Source organism: Phyllosticta capitalensis (assembly GCF_038381095.1).
Source record: "Phyllosticta capitalensis strain CBS 128856 chromosome Unknown BKA78scaffold_1, whole genome shotgun sequence".
In the NCBI taxonomy this organism is placed as follows: domain Eukaryota; kingdom Fungi; phylum Ascomycota; class Dothideomycetes; order Botryosphaeriales; family Phyllostictaceae; genus Phyllosticta; species Phyllosticta capitalensis.
Genome location: NW_027117439.1, coordinates 3,708,237 through 3,733,943, shown reverse-complemented (window position 1 = coordinate 3,733,943; position 25,707 = coordinate 3,708,237). Strand labels below are relative to the sequence as shown.

The 25,707-nt window shown below is 55.1% G+C and overlaps 6 protein-coding genes across 6 annotated transcripts; 4 read left to right on the top strand and 2 right to left on the bottom strand.

Moving 5' to 3' along the window:
• Window positions 1–251: 251 nt before the first annotated feature.
• On the top strand, window positions 252–13,428 carry BKA78DRAFT_277082 (uncharacterized protein). The gene is made up of 5 exons (XM_066885575.1): window positions 252–779; window positions 835–8,431; window positions 8,484–8,756; window positions 8,808–12,488; window positions 12,538–13,428. The coding sequence occupies exons 1-5, from the start codon at window positions 732–734 to the stop codon at window positions 12,975–12,977; spliced, it is 12,039 nt and encodes a 4,012-aa protein (XP_066750030.1). The 5' UTR covers window positions 252–731; the 3' UTR covers window positions 12,978–13,428.
• BKA78DRAFT_22850 (uncharacterized protein) lies at window positions 13,245–14,189 on the top strand. Its single transcript, XM_066883730.1, has one exon. The coding sequence runs from the start codon at window positions 13,511–13,513 to the stop codon at window positions 14,012–14,014; it is 504 nt and encodes a 167-aa protein (XP_066750029.1). The 5' UTR covers window positions 13,245–13,510; the 3' UTR covers window positions 14,015–14,189.
• Window positions 14,190–14,363: 174 nt separating this feature from the next.
• BKA78DRAFT_291906 (uncharacterized protein) lies at window positions 14,364–18,040 on the top strand (the record flags this gene model as incomplete). Its single annotated transcript, XM_066885973.1, has 4 exons — window positions 14,364–15,111; window positions 15,165–15,632; window positions 15,688–16,425; window positions 16,473–18,040. The coding sequence occupies 4 exons, from the start codon at window positions 14,364–14,366 to the stop codon at window positions 18,038–18,040; spliced, it is 3,522 nt and encodes a 1,173-aa protein (XP_066750028.1).
• Window positions 18,041–18,991: 951 nt separating this feature from the next.
• Window positions 18,992–19,723, bottom strand: BKA78DRAFT_243825 (clathrin adaptor complex small chain-domain-containing protein; the record flags this gene model as incomplete). The annotated part of the gene is made up of 3 exons (XM_066883978.1): window positions 18,992–19,451; window positions 19,521–19,603; window positions 19,655–19,723. 3 exons carry the CDS (start codon window positions 19,721–19,723, stop codon window positions 18,992–18,994), a joined length of 612 nt encoding a protein of 203 aa, XP_066750027.1.
• Window positions 19,724–19,837: 114 nt separating this feature from the next.
• BKA78DRAFT_304046 (uncharacterized protein) lies at window positions 19,838–21,321 on the top strand. The gene is made up of 2 exons (XM_066887596.1): window positions 19,838–20,362; window positions 20,640–21,321. The coding sequence occupies exons 1-2, from the start codon at window positions 19,958–19,960 to the stop codon at window positions 20,940–20,942; spliced, it is 708 nt and encodes a 235-aa protein (XP_066750026.1). The 5' UTR covers window positions 19,838–19,957; the 3' UTR covers window positions 20,943–21,321.
• A 1,655-nt stretch (window positions 21,322–22,976) lies between these two features.
• Window positions 22,977–25,118, bottom strand: BKA78DRAFT_244066 (beta-glucan synthesis-associated protein-domain-containing protein; the record flags this gene model as incomplete). Its single annotated transcript, XM_066883999.1, has 5 exons — window positions 22,977–23,461; window positions 23,508–24,024; window positions 24,072–24,173; window positions 24,220–24,397; window positions 24,451–25,118. The coding sequence occupies 5 exons, from the start codon at window positions 25,116–25,118 to the stop codon at window positions 22,977–22,979; spliced, it is 1,950 nt and encodes a 649-aa protein (XP_066750025.1).
• Window positions 25,119–25,707: the final 589 nt, after the last annotated feature.

Sequence of the window (25,707 nt, the reverse complement as noted above, 5' to 3'; positions counted from 1 at the left end):
TGTCGAAGATGTAGCTACTCAAAATCGGGATTGAATGAAGCTGCGATGCAATGTATGAAAATGATGAAAGGGCGCGACCGTTGGGACCTTTCCAGCCTGGAGAGCTCGCGCGCCCGGTGTACATGTAGGGCGGGCGGGCAGAGCAGGCGGGCCGTGCACATTACGTCGAACTCAGCCCGTCACCGCCGGCAGAACGTCAAAGCCGACGTGCTACCTCATCGAAGCCTCAAGCAGTTGGCAAAGCTCCTCCACCAACATCTCGCCCAACCCCACACTCTACCTCTTCACCATTCCTCGCATCCGCACAAGCTGCAGTCTGCATTGACTCGCCCGGTCAGAATATCGTTGGAACCGACGCCCGTGGAGGAGTGCCTGCACATCTCTCCTCCCGCCCGCCGTACCCGTGTCTGACCTCTGCCAACCAACCTGACTCTTACCATTTTCACAACAAGCCGCACTTTTTTGCGAGGCGACAAACTTTCTCAACGACCGCTTCAGCTCTTTCAGAGCTTCCGACGCGTCTTCCCGCTATCCTCTCTCCTCTGCCCCGACCAGGCGATCGCCCTTTTCGTCGCCACACTCAAGCTCCCGCCTCGACCGCTGCCAAGGCCGAGACAACACTACTGCCACTGCATCGTTCAGTCTACAGGCGGACAGGCGGACCAGACGTCTCAACTGGACAGTAGTATCTGGGTGTGGGAAGGTCTACCTTCCAGGTTGTGGTTTCTATCATGGGGAGGATCAAAAAGGTCGCAACTCCCAAGCATGACGCGACCCTCGTAAGTCATCCAGAACATACTCAAACTAGACGCGCTTCTAACATCAGGCCTGCAGTCTCCCTACATTTCCGACTTCATCAAGGAAAGTCTCGCAGTCCCTGTGCACAAGCTACCTGCTCACCTGAATTCGTTTCCCCGCCGGTGGCCTTTCCCTAGAGGGGATCTGTATCACTGGATACCGACTCTCAACCGCTTCGATGTTATACTGGAGGCATTTGTGAATGAGTATGGACTTGGGGAGGGGCCCCAAACACAACCGTTCGATCGGCGGCTTCTCTTGAGAGGAGTTTCGGAAGATGCCAAGTCTGCTGCGGACGATTCAGCCACGGCCGAGCAGCTTGACAGTGCAGGCTACTCGAGCGATGGCGACAGGGAGTTGATTGAGGAGATCCTCAAGTTCACAAAGTTGCTTTTGGAGAATTGTGGCAATCGCAGCCTCTATGCGAGCAGCGAACACCTGAGCAAATTGCTCAACACTTCCGACCTGTCCCTGTTGAGGAGCACCTTGCGCCTTTCCCTCCGCCTAGCCCAACGATATCACACTTCTCGCAACCGTCTTGGTTCCTCTTCAACGTTTCAAAATGGTCTATTGCAGAGTCTCTACAACCTTCAATTGGACAAACTGCAAAAGATTGCTTTGCCCTTCGCGAAGAACCCTTCGACCGCTGGTGTTGCCAGCAAGGGCAAAGACAAGTCTGCCACCCCCACAACCGAAGAAGGTGAGAAGGTCCATGTGGCGGATCTTGTAGGGAAGGTCAAGTTCGAAGAGGTTTCACCGTCGTTGCGGCAAGAATGGGGTGGTGTCTTTTTGACTTACTACGAGACTCCTTCCAACGACAAGGACGAACCCAGCAAGTCGAACCCTCAGGAATCCGTCAGCGCGCCAACTGCTGGACCTAGTACTCCAACTCCTGTGCGGCGGACATCAAACCTCGGACCTCAGTCAACACCAAGGCAACCTCGTGTTGTGCAACAAGAGTCATCCCCTCGCACCCCTGCAACTCCAAACACACCACAGGTCGATCACGTTCGTCCGGGTCCGAAGTTTGTCGAGGTGCCAAGTCAAGAGGTCTTGTCGAAGCCTGTCTACGAGATTATTCAGTCTTACCAGACCGATATCCCGACCGACTCGCGCTACGAGCTCCTGCATCGTCTTCGTGTCGCCAAAGCTCTCGTGTCAGACCGACAGGCCCGTGAGGACATCGTCGCCATCCGCTTGCTGGCCATCGCTAACCTGGCCTACGTCTATTTCGACCCTACCTTCCACCAGAAGATTGGGCAGCAAGACGGTGACGAGCCTCGACCTTTGCAAATTGCTTATCAGTTGTCTGAGTTGATTCATCCTCCTGCCGAAGGCCAGCTTGGCGCATCAAGAGAACTCCAAACAGTGGCTCTGCAAACATTGGAAGCATTGACGAAGCAAAAGAGCAAGGCTCCTGATCTTCAGGCGGCCCTCAGTCTCAACGTCAACCATGGGGTCCTCTTTTACGTGGCTCGCAAAGCTGTCGCGGAACTTGGTCAAGACGAAGCTTCCGAAGACAGCCTTCAGGACGACGAGTGGCGCGACTCACTTTTCATGTTGCTCACCAATGTTCCTAATGCGGCAAGTCGCGTTGGAGAAAGCATGGTATCTGCGGGTTTGTTCGACATCTTCGTGGAAGTGCTGAAGCTGCGCACGAATACAGCTGAGCGCTACTTCCCAAAGGTTCTCAGCTTTTTCGACACATTTGCGTTCAACATTCGGGATGCTTTCCAAGCATTTGTACAAGCCAAGGGCCTCGATACCATTGCCGATCTCGCCGGCTACGAGGTGGGCAAGGCTCTCGAAAGAGTTGAACGCAATGAAGGCATGCCCGAACAATACAAAACGCAGCACACCGACTACGCCATTGGTTTCTACTCCCAGCAAACGCTGAGGTGGCTTTTCAAATTCATCAGTCATATGATGACTCACGGTGGTGGTGGGATTGACCGTCTCCTCCGCAACCTGATGGATTCGCCGCAGCTGCTCACCGGCCTTCGCACGGTCCTTTCCAAGCCAAAGGTCTTTGGCAGCACGGTATGGAGTATGACTGTGAACATTCTCTCCAACTTTATTCACCATGAGCCTACGAGTTACTCTATCATTGCGGAGGCCGGCCTTCCCAAAACATTTCTGGAAACAGTGACACAAAGGCCGATTGCAGATCAATCGCAGTCTGAGGATACCCAAAAGAGTGCCGCAGACGCAAAGTCTCCGGAAGATCCGGCCTCGCAGATTGTCTCTGATGAGGCTACTGAGTTGCAATTGCAGCATGCAGGAGGTATTCTTCCCGTCGCAGAAGCTATTTCCGCTATCCCGCCCGCCTTTGGCGCAATTTGTCTTGTGGAAGCTGGCCTGAATTTGTTCAAGCGCTCTACGGCGCTCGAAAGCTTCTTCGAGGTCTTTACCAGTCCTGCGCACGTCAAAGCCATTGAGGTCGATGGAGAAACAGCATCATCGCTGGGACAGTCCTTCGACGAGCTTGTACGGCATCACCCAACCCTCAAATCATCCGTCCTGGCTTCCGTCAAGAAAATGACTGCCGAAGTCGGCAAGATGTGCTTCTTGCGCGCTGCTGAAAAGGGAGTTGGAGCGAAACTCTGGCTCAACAGTGCCGATGGTCGCATACTCGTTGCTGGAGGAAAGCAGGCGCTGAAGGGGAAGGAAGGCCTGCTCCACAAGAGGAGACGTGAGGCCTTGGAAAAGAACGACTCCGATGACGTTGAAATGACAGACGTCGCTGAAGCCACGGCGACCCAACCCGAGGACTCGATTGCCATCGATCAAGTGATTGAGAATGAGGACTCGAAAGATGGCCCCACGTCCATAGAGTTCATCACGGCCACTTGCAAGTTCTTGGAAGGCTTCTTCGTTAATGACGGGCTCTGCTCGGCTTTCGTGGAAGACGGCGGACTGGAGTTTGTCATCGACTTTGCGACACTGCCTTGTCTCCCCTACAACTTCAACGAATTCTTTGTCGCTTGCGAAGACCTCAGTCGCTTGTTCACTCAGCTGGTGGAGATGAAGCCCCACCTTGCCCTCCCTCCGCTGCTCAAACGCTTGCAAAGCGCATGCGATGACTTGGAGCCATTGATCAACGACGAGTCTGAGACCGCTCATCTTCTGGTCTTTACCAGCGGGAATGCTGATCAAAGTTTGCACAAGGACGTTGCTGCAAGAGGAACCACATATGTCAAGGCGCTCGTCTCCGTCCTCACCCTCAGTGATGCTTTGACATACTCCTTGCAAGGATCGATTTACAACCACCGCGGGACGCCAAACATTTTCAGCCAAGTCAACCTGTCCGACATGTCCGCTCGCGTGATCGATAGTCTCGGTAGGTTGCACCGCAGATGCATTTGGGAAGAGATCCTGCTCCAAAAGGAGATTCCGCCTGATTGGGAGAAAGCGACAAGAGTCAAGAGCGGCGGCTTTGTCATCGACGAGGCAAATGACATTTTGCGACTCGCTCGTCCAAATACGTCGGACAATGCAGAGCAGACAAGTGCGGAGACCGACTCGCAGGGCCAACCGCTCAGTCGTGCCAACAGCGGCGAAGGAATTGCTAGTCAGCCCGCACCGAGTCCCGACAAGTCGAGTGCTCAGTACAAGAACACGCAGACTTTGCGCTTCCTTCTCAGCCAGGCGCAAATCCACATTCCCCAATTCCTACAAGCCATCGGAAAATGCCTTCTATTCAGGAGAACCCAAGACTTTTCGCAGAAGCAGCACGCTATCATTGTTGCACACCAGTTGGCAAAACTTGCGATGGATCAGCTATCTTACGAAGTCCCTAGGCGCTCAACTGATGAAAAAGATCGCTCTGCATACTGGATCGTCATATTGTCTTCGATATCCCCGTTGATGATTGAAGGGACTAGTAGCGAGCGCCATGCGCCTCACATGTTGACAACTATTCTCTACTGCTTCATGATCCAGGGCGGTTTCACAAAGTTGAATGAGATTCTGGAGGCTTTTTACAACACAGCAAAGGCCATCATCGCGACTCCTACTAACGAAGGTTCATCGGAAGAGGTTCAGAAGCAGCTGCACGTCGCTTTGGGCGCCATCAAGATCATCCTCACTTTGTATTCACCCGTTGTTAACAACAAGGCCATCATTGATGCTCCGCAAACCAATGCAATGGCTTCGAGAGACCGCACGCGAGCGCGCGCCGACACTTTTTTGCCTGCTCAATTTCTTGTCGAGCTCCGAATGGCCGTCATCAAGCCTGTGGAGCGGATTTGGATGGACACCGAGCTGATGTGCAAGGCCACTCCCTCCATTGTCAAGGCTCTCGTAGACATCCTGCGCACCATTCTCGAGGGCGAAGGTGAGAATGACGCGTACAAAAGGGCTGAGACCGCCCCGGCTCGCGCACCATTCGTCTACAAGCCTTGGAAACCGCGAAGCACTGAGAACCTAGAATCTTTGAAGCGTGATGCGCCCGACGACCTTGCGCTGGAAGCACTCTACCGCTGTTACGACAACTCTGCTTTTGCCAAGGAGTACATCAACGCTCAGCTGAATGATCCGCGATTCACTCGGAATCCAATTCCTGCCTACGAGACCGAAGCCAAGTCGGACAGCGGCTCGTCTGCCATCTCTCGGTCCTTGGGGTCGTTCGCATCAGAATCTGATGCGGGAACAGAAGAGCCAGGTAGCCAGTCCATTGTAATGCAAGACGCGGAGCAAGCATCCAATCCAGTTCAAGAGGAAGTCAGCCGCTGTGGCTTTGTAGCCTATGCTTTGGCAAACTCATCTTGGTCCTTGGGCAATGATTCTACCACAGATCCGCAAGCATCTGAGTGTGTCAGAGTAGAGGACCTGGAGGAGGAGAGAGTCAAGATCAGGGGAGACATCATCGACCGCTCCCTCGGGGTGCTCGAAGTTCACGACGACATCACGTTCGACTTGGCAGATCTCATATCAGCAGCTGCGGCAAAGGCACCAGACTCTGCGGCTCAACGGAGCGAGGTCGGAGAGACGATCGTTAATGCCCTCGTCTCTCTGGAAGCTGCAGGCGACCTTCGATCAGTTGGCAAAAAGATAGCTTCGTATGCTCACCTTCTGGCCCTCATTCTCCAGGAGAAGGACTTTTATCAAGCTACGCTGCCTCACCTCAAAGACAACTTTTCTTCGCTCCTAAGCTTCATTAAGCCTGTACCCGAGCAGCGCGCAGAGGAGACTTCGCCTTGGATCAGCAACGTCCTTCTCATCACCGAGAGATTACTTGCGGAGGATGCCCAGCCGCACCAGATTCAGTGGAATCCTCCCAAAGACGACGGGACAGATGAGAATCCAATCGCGGAACTCCCTGAACCAGTCATCCCGTTCGAGGAGAAACAGGAGCTGTTCAACGCCGTCATCGAGGTTCTCCTGCGGATCGGCAAGGATGAGACTTTGGCGCTCTCTGTCACGCGTGTGCTTGTCATTCTGACCAGGAACAGGCAACTGGCAGCTAAGCTTGGAGAAAGACGCAATCTGCAGCGACTATTCGTCATGATCAAGCAGCTTAGCGGCGCCACGAATGACAAGCTTCAAGGCTCCTTTATGCTGATTTTGCGTCATATTGTTGAAGATGAAGAGACCATCAGACAGATTATGCGCACAGAGGTAAAAGTACACTTGAGAGGGAGGGAATCTCGTCCGCGAAACGGTACCGGACCTCGCCAAGTGGACGTCAACAATTACCTTCGACACATGTGGCAATACGCTCTGCGCAGTCCTGAGTTATTCGTAGAGGCCACCAACGAGAAGCTCAAGTTGGTCGATTTCAAGCGGCCCGGGCCACGCGAGACGTATCATCTTCAGCTCAAAGAAGACGATCCACAAACTGCAACCGTCGACCCCCCGACCTCCAAATCTGAACAGCCCGGCGCTGATGTCGATCAAGCCGAGACCAAAGACGAAGAGGCTGTTAAGCCATCGACCGAAACGGAGGCTAGGGAGCCGGAGAAGTCAAAGTCGGCGGATGCAATTCCCCCAGTGGTCGAGAACCCTGACGGAGTGATCCACTACTTGCTTTGTGAGCTCCTTGCATACAAAGACGTCAACGACAAGGAGCCGTTGCCTCCAGCTCAAGATGCAAAGGACAGCCCCGCAGGTCCAGATGTCGAAATGTCTGAGAGTGCTGACCGCGGCACCCCTGGAACTCCTGGAAGCACGTCATCTGCTTTGGCGACTGCTTTCCCGCCAGCAAAAGAGGCGAAGAAGTCTGAAAAGTCTGACAAGCCCGTTTTCAAAGCTGATCAGAACCCTCACTACATTTACCGTTGCTTCATCTTGCAATGCTTGACTGAGCTGCTCTCAAGCTACAACAAAACAAAGGTCGAGTTCGTCACATTCTCCCGGCAGGCTGACCCACAGGCATCGACACCTTCCAAGCCCCGCTCCACGGTGCTCAAGTACATGCTCGAGAGCCTCGTTCCTGTCGGCACGCTGGCCCATGGAGAGGACATGGCATTCAAGAAAAAGACCGGAACCTCGAGCTGGGCAATGACCATGATTTGGGCACTGTGCCTAAAAACTGGGGAGTATCGTGAAGGTCCACGTAATGCCAAGGATGAGGATGAGCCCGAATTGCAGTTCGTCCGCAAATTTGTCCTCGAGAACGCCCTCAAGGCTTTCAAAGATGCGTACGCGTCTAATGAGCCGCTTGATCTCAAGTACTCGCGTCTGCTTAACCTGGCAGACCTTTTCCATCGCATGCTTTGGGCCAAGCCAGGCGCCGGTTCGACCAACCTCAGCATGGAACTGGTCACATCTTCGCAAAAGGCACTCGCCAGGATTATGTATGAAAAGAATTTCGTCACCGCCCTAACGACAGCCATCGCCGACATTGACCTCAACTTCCCGAACGCCAAGCGAGCGGTCAAGTACATCCTTCGTCCCATCAAGCTGTTGACGCAGACTGCAATCGACCTTAGTCTCGCGGGTGACATCTCTGGGTCGCCCGGACAGGTTGAGGAAGATGAAATCTCGACAGCCTCGTCAGTCACAGACATGGACTTGGATCGGGAGGAGACTCCTGACCTCTTCCGCAACTCTACTCTTGCGATGTTGGATCCAACCCGCGAAGAAGAGACCGAGTCCGAAGACGATGACGACGAGGAAGACGACGAGCTGTACGGCGATGGGTATGACGAGGAGATGGATTACGACGAAGAGATGGACCATGACGGAGATGACGTTGTCAGCGACGAGGACGAGGAGATTGAAGGCATGGGCGACATCGAAGGACTTCCTGGCGACGTCGGTGATGACGTGGAAATTGTCATCGACGGTGAAGAAGGAGACGGCATGATGGAAGACGGCGATTCGGTCGACATGGATGAAGACGACGAGGATGTCGACGATGAAGATCCTGACGACGACGACGATATCGAAGTCATGGATGAAGTCACAGGAGACGACATCAACGACAGCCTGAACGGCGACGAAGACGACGAGTGGGCAAGCGAAGACGACGTGGCGGAAGAGTATGACGACCACGACGTCGACGACGAGCATGGCCCTCGTGAGGACATCAACAACCTCGTCCGCATCCTCGATGGCCAAGGCCCGCTCATCGGCATGGAGCCGGAACATTATCTTGATGAAGACCTCGATGACCTGCAAGAGGACGAGGGTAAGCGGTCGCTTCTGCTACTTTCACGCTGCTTTCTGACTGACCTTCACAGACGAAGAAGATGACGAAGAGGACTACGACGACGATGAAATAGCCTACGAAGCCGGTCTAGAAGGTAGTCGATCTCGCGACTTGCGGTTCTTACAGCGCTTACTGAATCGAGCAGAGGACGAAGATGGGATGAACAACATGGACTGGGGTATTGTTCCTCCACCCGAGATCCCCCACTTTGGGGGACACCGCCATCACCATCATCACAGACACGGTCTCCTGGGTGTCAACCCCTTCCATTTCATTCCTCCCTCGGGCCTCGATCGTCCAATGGGTGAGTTATACTGGTTGTTTTGTATGGTCGCTTTGCTAACAATTGAAGCAGCCTACCGGACGCATCGCTCGAGCTCTGGTCGTGGTGCAGCTGACGATGGCCTGAACCCGCTTTTGCAACGATCGGCTCGCCCGTCAAATGCCCATGGCTCGACGGGTCCACGCCGCGCTGCGAATACTGACTGGGTTCAGTACGTGGACGGCCTTCGCTCGATGCGTCTTCCACCACCCAGCGACACTGCTCCGGTCTCCTTCATCAGTAATCTTCTTACCCTCATGGGTCAAGGGGGCCACGCAACCATGACTCAAGATGGCATCACGGTAACAGTTGAAGGCTTACCAGGTGACCCTCTTCTTCCCGTCAATCCGTTCGACACCCGCCGTGAACGTCGACCGCAAGAATCGCAGTCCCGTTCCAACGTCGACGACCCAATGCTTGCCGTTTCCTTCATTCCTGCAAACACGAGTGCCCGATGGCAAGAAGAGGGTAGATTGCTCTTCGGAGGCCTCGCACTCGAAAAGTCCATTCGGGTGCTCAACTCCATTCTTCGGCTCCTTGTGCCTCCAGCAATTCAAGCGGCGAAGGAGCAAGAGGAGAAGGAGAGGAAAGCAAAGGCTGAGGAAGAAGCGCGATTGGCAAAGGAGCTCGAGGAGCGCAGAGAGCGTGAACGCAAGGAGCAGGAGGAACGTGAGGCCAAGGAGAAGGCTGAGCGTGAGGCAGCCGAAGCTCGCGCTGCTGAGGAAGAGGCTGAACGCCGTGCTCAGCAAGAGCAGGCTGGAAGCACAACAGAAGACCAAGCAATGGAGGGCGTTGAAACAGCCCAGCCCAGCGCCGAAGCCGCACCACCTGCGGCTGAAGCAGCTCAACCTCGCGTCATTGTCAACATTCGTGGACGCGATGTAGACATTACAGAGACGGGTATTGACCGTGAATACCTCGAGGCTCTGCCAGAGGAGCTTCGGGAAGAGGTCCTAATGACCCAGATCGCAAACCAACGCGAGCAGGAGCGGGAACAAGGTAATGAGCCAACTGAAATCAGCCGCGAATTCCTGGACGCCCTGCCCGAGGAAATTCGAGACGAGCTCGTTGCCCAAGACAGCCAGGCTCGACGTCGCCAGGCCAATGAAGAAGCGAGACGGCGACAAGGTGGCGCCTCTGGCGACGATGACGTCGCAGCGTTCTTTGCGTCCATGGAACCAGGCCTAAGGCAGGCGGTGTTACTCGAACAAGACGACGAGACTCTGCGAGGGCTTCCACCGCAGTTCGCCGAAGAGGCCCGCAGATTGGGTGGTGATCGTAGATTGAACCACATTGGCGAAGTCAGAGGACCTAATCGAGGCTTTCGTTTCCCCGAAAACGGTGGTCAACAGGATGAAGACCAGCAAAAGAAGGCCAAGCCTCGTCCCATTGTCCAGATGCTCGACAAGGCCGGCGTTGCAACTCTGCTTCGACTAATGTTCATCCCACAGCAAGGCACCGCCCGCCAGACGCTGAATAGTATTCTCAAAGACGTCTGCCAAAATCGGCACAATCGTGCGGAAGTCATTAGCATCTTGCTCTCGATCCTGCAGGACGGCTCAGCCGACATCAATGCTGTCGAAAGAAGCTTTGCTCAGCTCTCTCTGCGGGCCAAGCAACCGCCGGCGACTCAGTCGTCAAACCAAAAGACCCCCCAGCCGCTAAAACGCTCGCAGACAAGTCAAATGTCTGGATCGTTGTCAAGCCATGGTGACATGTCACCTATTATGGTCGTTCAACAATGCCTAAGCACGCTCGTCTACCTGGTCTACAACAATCCTCACATTTGCTCCTTTTTCTTGTACGAGCACGAGACTGCCGTTGGCTTCAAGTCCAAGGCGTTCAGGAAGGGCAAGGCCAAGGAGACCAAGGCGCACAAGTATCCTCTGAACGCACTTCTTAGTCTCCTCGATCGTCGGTTGATCATGGAAAGTGCTCCGGTAATGGAGCAGTTGGCAAACCTGTTGATGAACATTACGGGTCCCTTGGGCATTCTTCTCAAGAAGGACAAGGAAAAGAAGGATGACAAAGCCCAAGCGCCAGCTGAAGCGAGCACCGCAGGTCAAGAAGAAGGCGCCGGTGACGCAGCTCAGGCTTCTGGTACGACTGTTGGCGAGGGTCAATCTCAAGACTCGACGAATACCGGCGATGAAGCCACCACATCTGGAGAGTCATCGGAAAAGAAGGCAAAGAAGGATGACCAGCCCGATGACAAGAAGAAGGCTCGTGGTTTAGTTCCGCCAGAGGTGCCCGAGGAAAACCTCCGCCTGGTGGTCCACATCTTGGCCGCCCGCGAATGCAACCACAAGAGTTACCAGAACACGCTCACTGTTATCAACAACCTTTCGGCCATCCCTGGCGCCAAGGAGACCTTTGGCAACGAGTTGATCAAGATGGCCTCGGATCTGGCCCAGTCGATTCTGAAAGATCTGGATGATCTCGTCTCGCAGATTTCCAACGCAAAGTCTGGTACTGACGTTCAGGGCATGGCTCTGGCCAAGTTTTCTCCCGCGAGCTCCGATCAGACCAAGCTTCTCCGAATTTTGACAGCGTTGGATTACCTCTTCGATCCTAAGAAGGCCGACACGGTTGACAAGCCCCGGGATAGCAATGGCGAGGGTCTTCCTGCCGAGCAGAAGGCTGACATTCTCGCCACGCTTTACGAAAACCCAACCTTTTCATCGCTCTGGCTCAAGCTCAGTCAATGCCTCAACTTGATCCGCGAGCGCACCAACATGCTCAGTGTGGCTACGATTCTTCTGCCGCTCATTGAAGTTTTGATGGTTGTGTGCAAGAACACCACGCTCAAGGACGCTCCGCTCAGCAAACATTACGGCAAGGAGTTTGTCATGTCCACTCCGCCGCCGGAGAGTCGCATGGAAAACTTGTTCTTCAACTTCACCGAGGACCATCGCAAGGTCCTCAACGAGCTTGTCCGCCAAAACCCCAAGCTCATGAGTGGCTCCTTCTCCGTGTTGGTCAAGAACTCCAAGGTGCTCGAGTTCGACAACAAGCGCAACTACTTCAACCGCCGCTTGCACTCGCGTAGTACAGAGCTTCGCCAACCGCATCCAACGCTTCAACTCTCAGTCCGCCGCGATCAAGTCTTCCTCGACTCGTTCAAATCGCTCTACTTCAAGACCGGCGATGAGATGAAGTACGGCAAGCTCAGCATCCGTTTCCATGGAGAAGAGGGTGTCGATGCAGGTGGAGTCACTCGCGAGTGGTTCCAGGTCTTGTCTCGCCAAATGTTCAACCCTGACTACGCGTTGTTCATCCCGGTCGCCTCTGATCGGACCACTTTCCACCCCAACCGCCTCAGTTCAATCAATGCGGAGCACTTGCTTTTCTTCAAATTCATCGGCAGAATCATTGGCAAGGCTCTCTACGAAGGCCGCGTGCTTGACTGCCACTTCAGCCGTGCCGTTTACAAGCGCATCCTCGGTAGGCCGGTCAGCATCAAGGACATGGAAACTCTGGATCTCGACTACTACAAGTCGCTCCTTTGGATGCTTGAGAATGACATTACCGATGTCATTACCGAGACATTTTCGGTTGATGTGGAAGAGTTCGGCGTCACAAGAACAGTCGACTTGATCGAAAATGGCGCAAACATTCCTGTCACGGAGGAGAATAAGCACGAGTACGTGCGCTTGATGGTTGAGCACAAGTTGACAGGATCTGTGGAGGAGCAGTTGAATGAATTCCTCAAGGGTAAGTCTTTTTTGTCATGCTGCAGAGTTCAGATGCTAACTATGTGTAGGCTTCCACGACATTGTGCCTCCTGAACTCATCTCCATCTTCAACGAGCAGGAGCTTGAGCTTCTGATTTCTGGTCTGCCAGAGATTGACGTTGATGATTGGAAGAACAACACCGAGTATCACAACTACACGCCGGCGTCTCCCCAGATCCAGTGGTTCTGGCGCGCTGTGCGCTCGTTCGACAAGGAGGAGCGGGCCAAGCTGTTGCAATTCGTCACGGGAACTTCCAAGGTGCCGCTGAATGGATTCAAGGAGTTGGAGGGCATGAACGGCTTCTCCAAGTTCAACATTCACAGGGACTTTGGCTCCAAAGACCGATTGCCGTCGAGTCACACATGCTTCAACCAGCTCGACTTGCCCGAGTACGAAAGCTATGAGCAGCTCCGGCAACAAGTTTACACGGCAATGACGGCGGGCAGCGAGTACTTTGGCTTTGCCTAAGACGTGGAAGCCTGGGGCAGAGAAAATTGTGGGTGAGATGGGCGGCGGAGTTTTCCCTTTTGACACGGTGCATTTCACGGCGCTGGTGGGGATTGCGTAGGGCTACCAGTAGACGGCAGTCTGGGAGATATAATAGGGCTTTGCTTTGATGAGCATGGATTTTGCAGCGGTGGCTTTTGCTTCTTTGCTTTTTCTTTTCATCACATCACCATCTCTTCTCTGGCACAAGGGCTCTGTATTACCTTAGCACTCATTGCTTGCACGGGACTTTTCGGCAGTGGTGGGAACGGGAGGGTTTATCAAATGGCTGGCGTGGTGATGGTTCTGGTCGGAAGCGGAGTGCAGGCCGCTTTCGTTCGGAGCACGCAATGGCAGTCGTATGAGCGGCCCTTTGATTTGCCGTGTAGATAGCCCAGCAGTAGACAAAAAACGGATGACTTTGTTCAGGGGCTGGATCGTGTGTGAATTGTGATGGACAAAAACTGGGGCCATGGGTGGCGGACTAGCGGTAGGGCTGGTGATGAACAGACAGCATGGCATGTCAACTCCACAGCTTGGCGCCAAATACAGGGCATGAGGAAAGACGAAGGGGAATGGTTGGGAGCATTGAAGCTTTGAACAGGGGAGGTGGGAGGTATCCGAGATGGAAGCACATGGGGAATTTTGCCCCCTTTCAGAATAACTATCGCGACGAGTCTTCAGGCGCAAAGTTTAAAGTTGACATTTCTCTCAAGATGCAATTATGGGATGGGTGGTTTAAAATTCATCAGAGTCAGGAGTCGCGAATCTCGTGGGCGCGCCAAGAGGAGCGATTAGGAGCACGTTCTAGGCGGACAACAGTGCGGGAGACAGGGCGCCGCCACAGCAGAGCTGAGGACCACCAAGCACAGTCCGGGGCAGCCATGATTTCTGTAAATACTCGCTGCCAACTGCCGCTACGCCCATCACGGCCACTGACGATGTTGGTGGCTGTCTTCTGTCCTGCACGTTGGCGGCGTCTGCATCTGTCCGTTTCCTCAAGCTCTGCTGACAGCTGACAGTTGATGACATTTGGACCCATTGTCCTCCCAAATCGCGCTTCCTGTTGTTTGCCGGCCCCCCGGTGATACCTTTGCGCGCTGATCATTTGGTCACTACATTTGGGCTTGGGCCTGGGTGACCGAATACTACCGCAATCACATCTCGAGCCTCCTCCCACCTTTCCTCTCTCATCAATTGGCCTCTCTTCACCGTTTCTCTCCGCCTCTCTGGCCGCCAACACCATCTAATCTCTTGTGCCACCGACTGCCCCGCCATCTAGACCTAGTCCCACACCTGTACCTGGTCTACCTGTGGCTGGAGGACCCGCATCCACGAGCTCAAGCCCTTCTCAGCCTGATCACCACCATGTCCTCGGGGTACGATCATGTCGACGATGCTGCGAGCCTCCGTCGCCCGTTGCTCTCGGATTCCGGGCCCGACGGGAGCGCGAATCCGAGCAATCCGCACGCGTCTTCCGCATCGCCCATCGCTCGCGTCACTCGCACGTCGTCCATCTCGTCTGCCAAGTCCAGCGGCACTCAGGCTTCACGACGTTCGCGCTTCCATGAGATTTTGCCAGACGATGATGATCCCCTGCCGGCGTCCCCGAGCGGGTTGACTCGGTCGGACCGAAAAGAAGCTCGTATAACAAATATGGACCATGTCAGTTATCCTATCCCGGCAGGTTCAACTACTAGCACCTTTGGCTCGTCGACGTCGATGACGAATACCTCGCGCGGTGGCCAGGAGCAGCAGCCCAACCGCCAGCACCATGGCAATATCTATGGTGAAGCGCCTCCGCGCTCCTCTTTTGGCGACGTCTACCGCCCTCCGCCGGGAAGTGATTCGAGTGCCGAACCGACGCCCACCAGCGGTACTTTTCCTCCCACAACTAGCTATACGCCGCTAGGTGTGGACTTCAAGATGCACGATTCGGGAGACCAGGCATCCGGCATTTCCAGGGATTCAAAAGCCGAGTACGCCGCAAGGCATTCGGAATCCAAAAGCACATTGAGCCCAAAATTTGCCGAATTCACCAGTGATGGCGAGCGGCTAAAGACTGGTGATCCAAGAAAGTCGGCAGAGGCGTACTTTACAAGAAGCGAAACTTTTGGTATGCCTACTTTTTTTGACCACGAGCCGGCTTCAAATATTGACGCAATGCAGGTTTCTTACCAGCGCAAGCATGTCCGGCCCGGAGACACTTCTTTAGAAGGAAGTGGATAACTGCTTCAATTATCATGCTCTCAATCTATTCGACCGTCTTTTCGGGTATCTTCCTGGGTATCGCTTTGCGCCAGCCGACGTGGCCGAAAATCCATGACAGGGGCGTAATCACGCCTGCAAATGCATCACTTGTCACCGCGGTGTTTGCCAAGACTATCGAGCTCAGCTTCGCCACCGCGGTTGTTTCGTTCCTGGGACAGGTACTCAGCAGACGGAGCTTGAGTGTCAGGGGCTCCGGCAGGGGTGTCAGTTTGGCTGAGATGAATATGCGCAACTGGATCACCCAACCTGGGAATATGGTTGTCAACTGGGAGACTGTTCGCTATGCCGGATTCAGCATTTTGGGACTCATCAGCGCAACTGGCGCCATATGTGCGATGCTTTATACATCCGCTTCTGATGCCCTGGGTAGGCTCGGTTCCCCTGATTTGGACCAAATCCAGCTGACCAAGGTTTATAATAGTGCAACCACAGCTTAGATTCGGTGACGAGCATCCCAAGTCCATGTTTGCCCAAGCAATTACCCACTGGGCGAATCCTGAACGTCTTCAGGAGCAATGCAAAAGCCCGATTCCGATAGCTGTAGATCCGACCTACAGAAATAGCTCCTGCATGGACATTTCGTACGCTTCTCAGGGGTTCCACGACTACGAGCAATACCTTTCGGAGTGGGTGACTAGAACTGCAAATGGTTCTGTTGGCACCGACAAGGACTCGCGCGCTCCGGCATACAGTCTTTGGGACTCCAATGTGCAAGTGAATGGCAGCTGGATGGACATTACTGCTACCGAGTGGAGAGGACGCATTGTAAACAATGTTTCCCTCGCCATGCCGCACGTCTCTGTCCTCCAAGCCTCACGGGACCCGACCAATAACATCCTCCAACCAGAAGACTTGGGTGGATTGGGAGCGTACACTGTCCATGCGTCAACCCCCAATCCTGTCGTTCATGTGCTGTGTGCAAACATGAATAGGACGGAGCTGGAGCCTTTGGTTTTCAGTGCGTGGGACAACGCCACTCTGAACACCTCGACCTGGCCCGCTCAAGTTGGATTCTATGGCAACGACACGTGGTTCGAGAACAGTACTACTGTTGTGGATGACCTCTTCCGCGTTGGGGAGAAATATGGACAGCACGCTCCCATATTCCCGAAGTATCCAGAAAAATACAACACGGTCCTCAATCAAACGTTTTCATACGGTGAGTATTGACAACATACCCCGTTTCAGGCCCTTGCTAATTTGTAGGTCGTGTCTCGGTCTACCTCTTGGGACGTGACGGCGACACAGAGGAAGAGCGATACTCCATGTGCCAGCTCAAGGCCACACTCTCGCCCTTTTGCAGCACAAGATTCGTCGCCATGCACGACGGCTCCTCTCTATCCGCCCAATGCGACCCAGAACACGACCCGATGGCGTACATCAAAGGGAACCCTGATGCGGCGTCTGGCTGGACAACTGAGACTCGCGACTGGCCATGGATCGCGTCGGAGTGGGGGAACAGTCTGAGTCTGAACGCGGGCATCAGCGACGGCAAGGCTAGCATTGCGCGCATTCTCACGCAAATGATTCTGCGGAAGCCCGAGCTGGATACCAATCTGCCTAGCATTGCGGAAACTTTGGCTGTGCTTGCTGGCAGTACCCTTCTGAAAGCCACCGAGGACGCGTCGGTGGAGATGGAGTGGGTGAGTATTGTTACCCCTGAACGACGAACTGTAACCCATCAATTCTCTCAAGAACATCCACTGATCACATTTCAACGCCAGCCTTTCAAGGTTGCCGAGATCGACAGTCCCATCAGGCAAATGTTCAACGCCACCATCGTCAACCGTCTGTACGCATCGGGCCCCTCGGCACCTGCCAACAACGGCTTCTTCGTCGTGTTGGCCGGCACGTTCCTCCTCAATATCCTCTGCCTAGCCTACTTCCTCTTCCACCGTGGCCTCGTCACCGACTTTTCCGAACCACCCAACCTCTTCGCCATTGCAGTCAACAGTCCTCCAGCAGCGGCCATGAGCGGTGCCTGCGGCGGAGGTCCAGCCGGACAACAATGGTCCGCGGAATGGTGCGTCGGCGAGAGCGGCGGGCACCTCTTCGTCCTGCCGCGCGAGGGCATACACGGCAGCGCAAACGGCGACGTAGGAAGGTCATCAGCGCTCGGCCACCCCGAAGACTTCATCGACGGCGGACACACGTTCCACACGCACGAGAACGGCCACAGCCACGGCATGGGCATGGGCATCCTGCCGCTCCACCTGCGCCGCAACGACGCCCACGAGCGCCTCGACAGCGCCAGCACCGTCCCCAGCCCGACCCTCGACTCGCTCCCGCCACAGAAGAAGAAGAAGCCGTCGAAACTACAGTCCCTCTTCCAAAACATGACGCACGGCTTCAGCGGCGGGCCTGCCTCCCCCTCGTCCCCCGCCGCCTCTTCTCCCTACGCCCACGGCCACGTCGCCAACAGCAGCGCCGCCGAGCTGACCGAAATGACGCACCCGTACCGCTCGTCGCCGTCGTCGCCAGTCGGCATCTCGTTTGAGCCGGCGCCCGCCGCCGCCGCCCTCAGCCGCACCGGCAGCACGCAGTCGTGGGCCGAGCAGGACACGACGTACCACGGTGGACCGCAGCGGCTGGCGCCGTCACGGACCTTTAGTCCCGGTATCGGTGGCAGCAGTGGTGATGCTCCCAAGAGCCCCAGCTTGTACAGCACGAAGAGCGCGGGTGGTGGTGGTGGGTTGGCGGCGCCGGATCATGACGGGTCGTCCAAGATTTCGCGCGCGTATAGTAAGTTGAGTAAGAGGAAGACGTTTTTGTAGGCGGGTGGATGGCGGCATTGACCTATTTCCCTCTTCTCCCTTCTCCCTTCTCTTTTCTTCTGATTTTGCCTCTTCCTCTTCATCGTCATCTTCTTTCCCCTCCCGGATTGATTCTGTACATCATACATCTGGCACAGCAGCGGACGGCGCACACGGCAGCATTTGGCTTTCTGATTTCCCTGTTTCTCTCATTTACTTTGCGATCTTTCTTTAACTTCTTCCCATTTTCCCCATTTTCAGCTTTTGGTAATGTGGCACAGCGAAAGAGGCGGCGGCTAAGAAGGCGTTGGCATCAAGCATCAAGCATCAGCATGAGCACGAGCATTTATACTACACAAAAGGCATGCATGCAAAATAGAAGACAAGAGGGCAAGAAAAGGAATGGCGCAAGATGAGCATCGGCGCTCGGGACATAGAGATGGCGCGCATATTGACGAAAGACAGAGGACGGGAAGATGAAGGAACTCTTGTATGCATTAGTGACGTGGAAAGGAACGCTCCATGTAGATATCCCACGGGCAACATGAATGCTTTTTGGATCAATGGATACTCCCGCCTGGTACATTTGACTCTTGTTCTGCGTGCGAGCTGAACTTCTTTTCTTGTTCATGGTGCGCATGGCGGTCTGATTTGGTGGTCTCGTCGATGTGCTGTGGCGGTGGTGAATTGGGCGTGCTCGACTGAATGGTTTGAGTTGAGCAAATGCCCGAGCGTGGATTTCGTCTACTTCTATCCATCCACATGCTCCGTGGTAGCGCCTGCGGCAACGAGGGGAGGATGGATCCGCGCGTGCGGCAGTCAGTCGAGTTCATACTGGCCTCAGCACGCTCTCTCTACAATCATCCTTTCCAAGCACGTCTGTCTGTCATGGGCATCACGGACGGCGTGCATATTCCAGCGCACCGCGTCCAGCCAAAAGTCTTCAACACAACAACGGGGTATACATCCTCATCACCTGCCAGCCCACAGACCCTCAGCCCTGCCAAACGCACCACCCACACCACCAACAAAGCCGCTGCCGACACCACCTCCGCCGCCGCCCGCTCCGCCCACGTTGTCACCCGGGCGCTTCGCGACTCTGCCCTGGGCCCTGACGCCCTGGACGACGCGATCGAGGCCCGTCTCGACGACGACGCCGCCGACTATCATTTCGCTGAGCGTGGCGTGCAGCGTCTCGTAGTTGAAGATGAGGTCCAGCTCGCAGACGTTTTCGAACAGGCGGTCGAGCGCCTCGACGAAGACTTGGATCAGGTCGAGCAGCGCCAGCGGGGATTCCGTCGACGTGCTGATGATGATGAAGTAGAGCGTCGCGTAGTGGCGGTACGTGACGAGCGACGGCGTGTCGTTGTGCTGCGGCGTGGTCGACGAGGTTGAGGATGCAGAGGGCGAGGGCGCGAGCAGCGGTGGCAGACTAGATTGCGCCGGACCCGACTGTTAGGAGTGTGCCCGGTGAGAGCGAGGGGAGCGGGAGACGACGCACGGCAGGAAGTTGCAGGACGAGTTGGGCCGGTTGGCGACTAGGGTGAAGATTTCGGATATCAGACGCTGCTGGACGGCCGTGTCCTGGAGCGGTTGTTAGCTGAGGCCATCCATGGTCAAGGGCGGTGGAGATACCAGCTGCGTGTAGAACTTTGTTAGGCGCGGCTGGCCATTGTTGTTGAAGACGAGGACGGCATTGATCATGGCTGGCACAGTTGGCGTACGAAGAGCAGAGACGGCGGGCGGAGGGTGAGAGGATCTGATGCGATGGGAATGATGAATGGATGCCGTCACTCGCGCTAAAGCCATTACCTTACTAGCTATTCTCTCTCCGCAGTTTGTCACCACCAACCAACGCCGCCGTCTTCTGCCTGACAACATCATCTTTCTTTCACTCGTCCTTCTTCGCTCACAAACTCCACCCCAAAACCATTCGCAATGCTTTCCAAACCCGCCGTCCGCGCCGCTGCTCGCGCCCATCGCAGCACCGCCTCGTCCTCGCAGCTCCTCCTCCGCACTCGCCCGCTCTCCGCTCGCATCACGATCCCTGCTGCCACGGCGGCCGCTCGCAACACCACGCCCGCAACACCGTGGGGCACCCCGGCTATCGCAGCAAGTCGCAGGAGCTTCACCAGCTCGTCCATCGCGCGCAGCATCCTGCCCGACGCCGAGACGCCGCCCGCCCCGCAGACGACCGACGATGTGACGGCCAACAACCTGCGCGTGCCGACGGAGCTCACAAACGAGCAGTACCACGAGCTGGCGGACGAGTACCTCGAGGCGCTGCTGGTCAAGCTGGAGGAGAAGTCGGATGCGGGCGAGGGCGTCGAGGTCGAGTATTCGGTGAGTCGGTCGATTGCCTGCCTGCCAATTGCACACACGCGCCTGTCCGGTCTGGGTAGCTCCACGCGGCTATGGCGGGCTAGCTACCTAGCTACCTAGCTCCTACACCACTGACTTTGATGTCCAATGGACACGCGGAGGATTGACACTTTTTTGCATCGTTTCCCATCCCAACATGGACAAGAACAACAACATATTCCTTCCTCTGTCTCCCCACCACCACCACTACCACCACCACACTAGCCCCACCAAACAACCCCCAAACTAAACTAACCAGACGACCTTCTGCGGGCAGGGCGGAGTCCTCACAGTGGACAAGCCGGGCGTCGGAACCTACGTGCTAAACAAGCAGCCGCCCAACAAGCAAATCTGGCTGTCGTCGCCCATCACGGGGCCGAAGCGCTTCGACTGGCTGGTGCAGGGCGAGGGCCAGACGCAAAAGGAGGGCGCCGGCGTCGGCGAGTGGGTCTACCTGCGCGACGGCAGCGTCCTGACCGATTTGCTGCGCAAGGAGCTCGGCGTCGATTTGGGCTATGAGGAGGTTGAGCAGGGCGATGTGCTGAGGAGGGGCGAGGAGTAAGGAGGCTGGCTTGCTGGTGGCGTAGGCTGGGATGGGAGGAAACGGGTGGGATGGGATGTTTGCATGGGCGATGGAGTTTTGGCCTTTCGTGGGGTTCTGTCGTAACTAAAAAGCTATATGAATGGGTTGGTTGGTATCTATGGTGTGGGTCAGTGGAAGAAGGATATTGATGGACGAAAGGCGAACACTGGATCGCAAACAGACATGGAAGCAAGCGCTGAGCTGCTGCACCGCTCTCTCTCTTTCTCACACACACATCCTTTGCACGTAGCCGTTGTTGTCGCCACCACTGCCCCCAGCCAGCCACACTCTCCATTAGACGTGTGCCATCTCAGCACACTAGAACGGTGGTAAACGGTCCCAAGTCGACTGACTCCATCAACACACACGGGACGAATCCTCCTCTCCCACCATGTCCCATCCCATCCCTATCCCCTTTTCCCACCATTTCCCCTACACATCTACCACCTGCCCACTCTAGTAGGCCACACGCTTGTCGGGTCGGGCTCCCGCATGCATCCCCAATACCAAGCAGCAAAAAAGCCAGCCAGCCACAACACACGACTACAACTACAACGACAACGACAACGTCCCGCCCTACCCTCCTCCATACAACACACTTGTTCTGACTCGAGGCGATTCAAGTCGATTTCAAGGAAATTCCCGAGGTTATTGTCGTGGATATAAAGTCGAAAAGGCGGAATGGAATGTACATGCCGGGGGGGGGGGGGGGGGGGGGGGGGGAGTGGAGGTGGTGTTTGAAAGGAGTGTAGTAGAGCCTAGTAGATAGGTAGGTAGGTAGGTAGGTAGGGAGTGAGGGAGGGGGCGGAGAGTGTGGACAGGGAAGTAAAGGAGGCGGCGGTTGAGGGGAAGCTTGATCCTAGGATGAGATGAGGGAGGGGGGGGAATCAGACTGACTTGATTGAATCGAGTACTAAGGCAGCACAAGGCGCCAGTATGTCCATGAGATCAAGACAAAAAAGAAAAAAACAACCATCTCCGCCCGTATCGTATGGGCTGGAATGGTAAGGATGGAGAACCACCAAAACAAGATGATGAGACACCCGACCTCAGTAGTTGCAGTAGTAGTAGTCGCAGCAAGTCAAAAAATCGGCAGAGACCGCACAAACAAGGGGAACAACGACACCTTTCGTCAGTTGTGAAACATGTCGTGAACAAGTCAGTTTTGTGAACAAGGTAGATGTAATAATTAATTCTTCTTTTAACAAGTGTTTGCTTTTGCGCGAGTGAGCCTAGTGGATGGAGCCTTTACTAATAACCAAAACCCCCCCGCGGACTCGGTTTCGGACAGTTGCCGCCCGCCAACGGAATGCTTCTTCTTCTTAAACGGTTTAACTCAAAAGCAGCAGCAGAAAAGAAGAATGAAAAAAGTCTTTGTTGGACGAACCCAAGTACTAGTAAAGTAAGCAAGAAAATGCATAAAGCAACATAACTCAGAACGAAGTAAAGCCCATGAACCGTGTATGCCAATGGGACGTTGCGGTCGTAAAAAAAGAAAAAAGAAAAGAAAAAGACGGGGAATCATTCCAAGTGGTAATACGCCCAGGGGAGTTGTTGGTGGTGGAGGGAGTGGGTATATATAAAACGTTGGGGGGGTAATGTAGTAGTAACTAGTTGCGCCAACTCCAAGCTATGCACATGCTGGAAGTGTGTTGTGTTGATTGATTTCTCCTTGGGGAGGGAGGAAGGAGCCCAAGAAAGAAGTATGCCAAAGCAAAAGCAGACGGACCATCCGACCCCGCGGTGGAGGATGTAGAGGTGCGAGGTGGCGGTCCGGTATGTACTTTTTAGGAGGGTTGAGACGGAAGGCTGCGAGAAGAGCATGATGGACGTAAAGCAGAACAAAAGCCCCGCCGTGGTTGGGGCTGACACAATTTACATAACGCTCAAACGCCGGATTAAAGCATGATTAGTTACGACGAGCATGTGCCGGTGTAGTTGTTGACCGGCCAGTCGTAGGTTTGATGCCTGCACGTGTGTTAGAACAGCTCTCTCAAACATGCCAAGTGGAGCTTACCATTTCGTCAAGTTGTTGTTGGCATATGGCTCGGGGTGGTTTTTGATGTACGAGGTTGTTGGGTATCCCGGAGGATCGCAGGTCATAATGGGATTGTCGTCATCCTGGTAGATGCGAATGTAGTCCACACGCATGGTCGCGGGGAGGAGCGTCGAAATTCCCGTCAGGTTGATGGAAGAGAAGCTGTCAGACATGCCAAAGTTGAGAACAATGGCCATTGGCTCCTCGGGCATCACTCTCTGGCCGACGTTTCCGTTGGGACCAAGTGCCTTGCTGTCAATCGTCCACATGGGTTGATCACCAACCATCCAGGTGATGTGGCCCTTTGCGCCGGGGGTGTAATCAAAGGCGTAGGTTTGGTAAGCTTTGCCGTCGTACCAGTCGTTGTTTAGGTTGGAAAGTCCAGAAATGGCCTGCTGGTATGGACCACCAGCATATGAGTTGACAGCGGTAATGGAGTGGTCGTACACTTCAAAGAAATCTGGACAAATCAGCAGGTTAATCACGAAAAAGACGAGACAAATTACCGTAGTCTGGTTGGTACCAAATGTCGAAAGGCGCAGCCTGGAAACTTTGAGATACGACTCCAATGTAGTCGCCCGAGGCCAGAGGCGAGTTGCTGGCTTCAATGACATCGATTTCCGGCGCCGAACGAGAATTGCCTCGGCTGGGGTGGTCTTCGCCTTCGCAAGTACAGGCGGGCAGTCTCATTCCGGGAAGATAGTTGATGCCGTCGCTCGAACTTTGGTTCGGGGTGATGCCAGCATCGCACTCGTCGTGGTAACTATAAGGCCACATGCCGTCGCTGGTGGCAGCAAAACCAGGCCGCCCCAAGTTGCCCATGGCCCAGAAGCCTGGCCAGAAACCAACAGTGTCTCCGCGGCCGGGCAGAGAGATGGAGGCTTCCAAGTGGCCGCCTTTGAAGCAGAGCTTGTTCCAGGACTGCAACATGCCAGACCGGTAGTCGAGGTCGTTGTTTACAAAGGCGTCGAAACGAATGTTTAAAGTGCCGTCTTTGGTGGTGACGGCATCAGGGTCGTAATACTGCCAATTGTTAGGGTGAAAGCTACAATTTGATGTTCCCCACGTACCTCGAGATCCTGCGTCACGCCGTACCAAAAGTCCATGGCCTGGAAATACGGGTCATCCTCGTCATAAAAGGTGCGTCCGTCCGTGTTGAATTCGTCCGAAAACTGCAGTCATCAGCACAGCTCCAGTCAAATTTTTGTTGCTACTCACCACGAGCGTCTGCTTCTTGCCAGTGTAATACGAAGTGCGCGACTTGACCTTGTCGGGCGTGTCGGGGTCAATGAGGCCATGACGGATATTCTTCAGAAGATCTTGGTGAACATCAATACACAGCGGGTTGCCAGAACAGGGACCTTTGGCATCGACAAAAAGCTTCTTGGCAAAAGTCCTAAGACTGAGTAAGCACACGCGAGTCGGTTCGGAGGTCGGGCAAAACCGTACATGATTGGATAGCCGATGAAGAGCATCAACAACCCCAACGTCAGCAGCAGCAGACCTCCGACGTTGAGAGCCCCTCGCTTGGTAAAGACGTTGCAGTCCATCGACTCCTTGTCGGACGGATCCGGGTTGTGGAGGTAGTCGTCTGTTTCGACATCTTCTGGAAAAAGCAAGAGACCAGCCGACGGCAAAATGTTGTACTTTTCCGAAACGGTCTGGGTGTTTAGCTGACTGTCGTCGTCACTGCCGGCGCGCGAGGGTGAGCGGGATTCGTCACCAAAAGGCGAAGCAAATATGCGACTGTCACGGCTGCCCGCAGACTCGGAGCTCCAACTGGTGCGCCGCGAGCCCATTTCCGAGGGCGCGCGCAGGACTGAGGGAGAGTCTTCATCGCGCATTCGCCTTGTTCGCGAGACGCGGGGCGGCAGCAAGAGTTCGGCGGACTCGGCCATGGTGCCCGCTTGGTTGTACAGGGACGAGGCGCCTGTAACGGCCGTGTCTTGTCTTGTTTCGAGCGTCAGGGAACGCGTCGAAATCTGCCTCACCGGGACCGGAGCGTCGGGGGAAGCGTCGGCGGCAGCGAGGGTGTCATCGCTGTCCGAATTCAGACGTATGTGTGGAGGGCGTGCGTGGCCCTCTCCCGGTGACGAGAGCGAGTCTGGCGACGACATGGTGCGAGAGTGGGGGAATTTTGTTGTTGACAGTAAACGAGAGGCGAGGGGTGAGGAAGACGAGAAAGCCTGGCGTCTTTCGAATCCAGTCGGCCTGCGAGGAGCGAATGGCGCGGCTGAGGCGGCGGCGGAGGTGGTGGTGAATGGATGGTGATTTTCGCGGTGATGATGAGCGCGGGCGGGACGCGGAGCGCGCAGGGAGAGGAATGTCTCGAGGGCCGCGACTGCGAGATGCGGGAATGCAGAGGGGTCAGAGCGCGCGCGCAGTAGTGGATGTGGTGGAAGAGGAGTGAGGAGGAGTTGACGAGGGAGACGACGAAGAAAAGCAGAAATGGGAATTTGTCGACGGCGTAAGGGGGACTGGGAAGAGCGTGGGTGTTCCTGGCTGTTACGAGGATTGGGCGACAGGGTTGTGTTGAGTGTCTCTGGGCTGTGCTCTCACAATGGATACGGTACCACGGACCCCAGTGACATGGAGAGTATACGATGTGATGTACATGTAGCTGTATATAACTTATTACTGCCAGATGCCAACCACCAAGAACGATGGACCCCCTGCTTGACGCCAGACGAATCAGCGCTGGCGGGC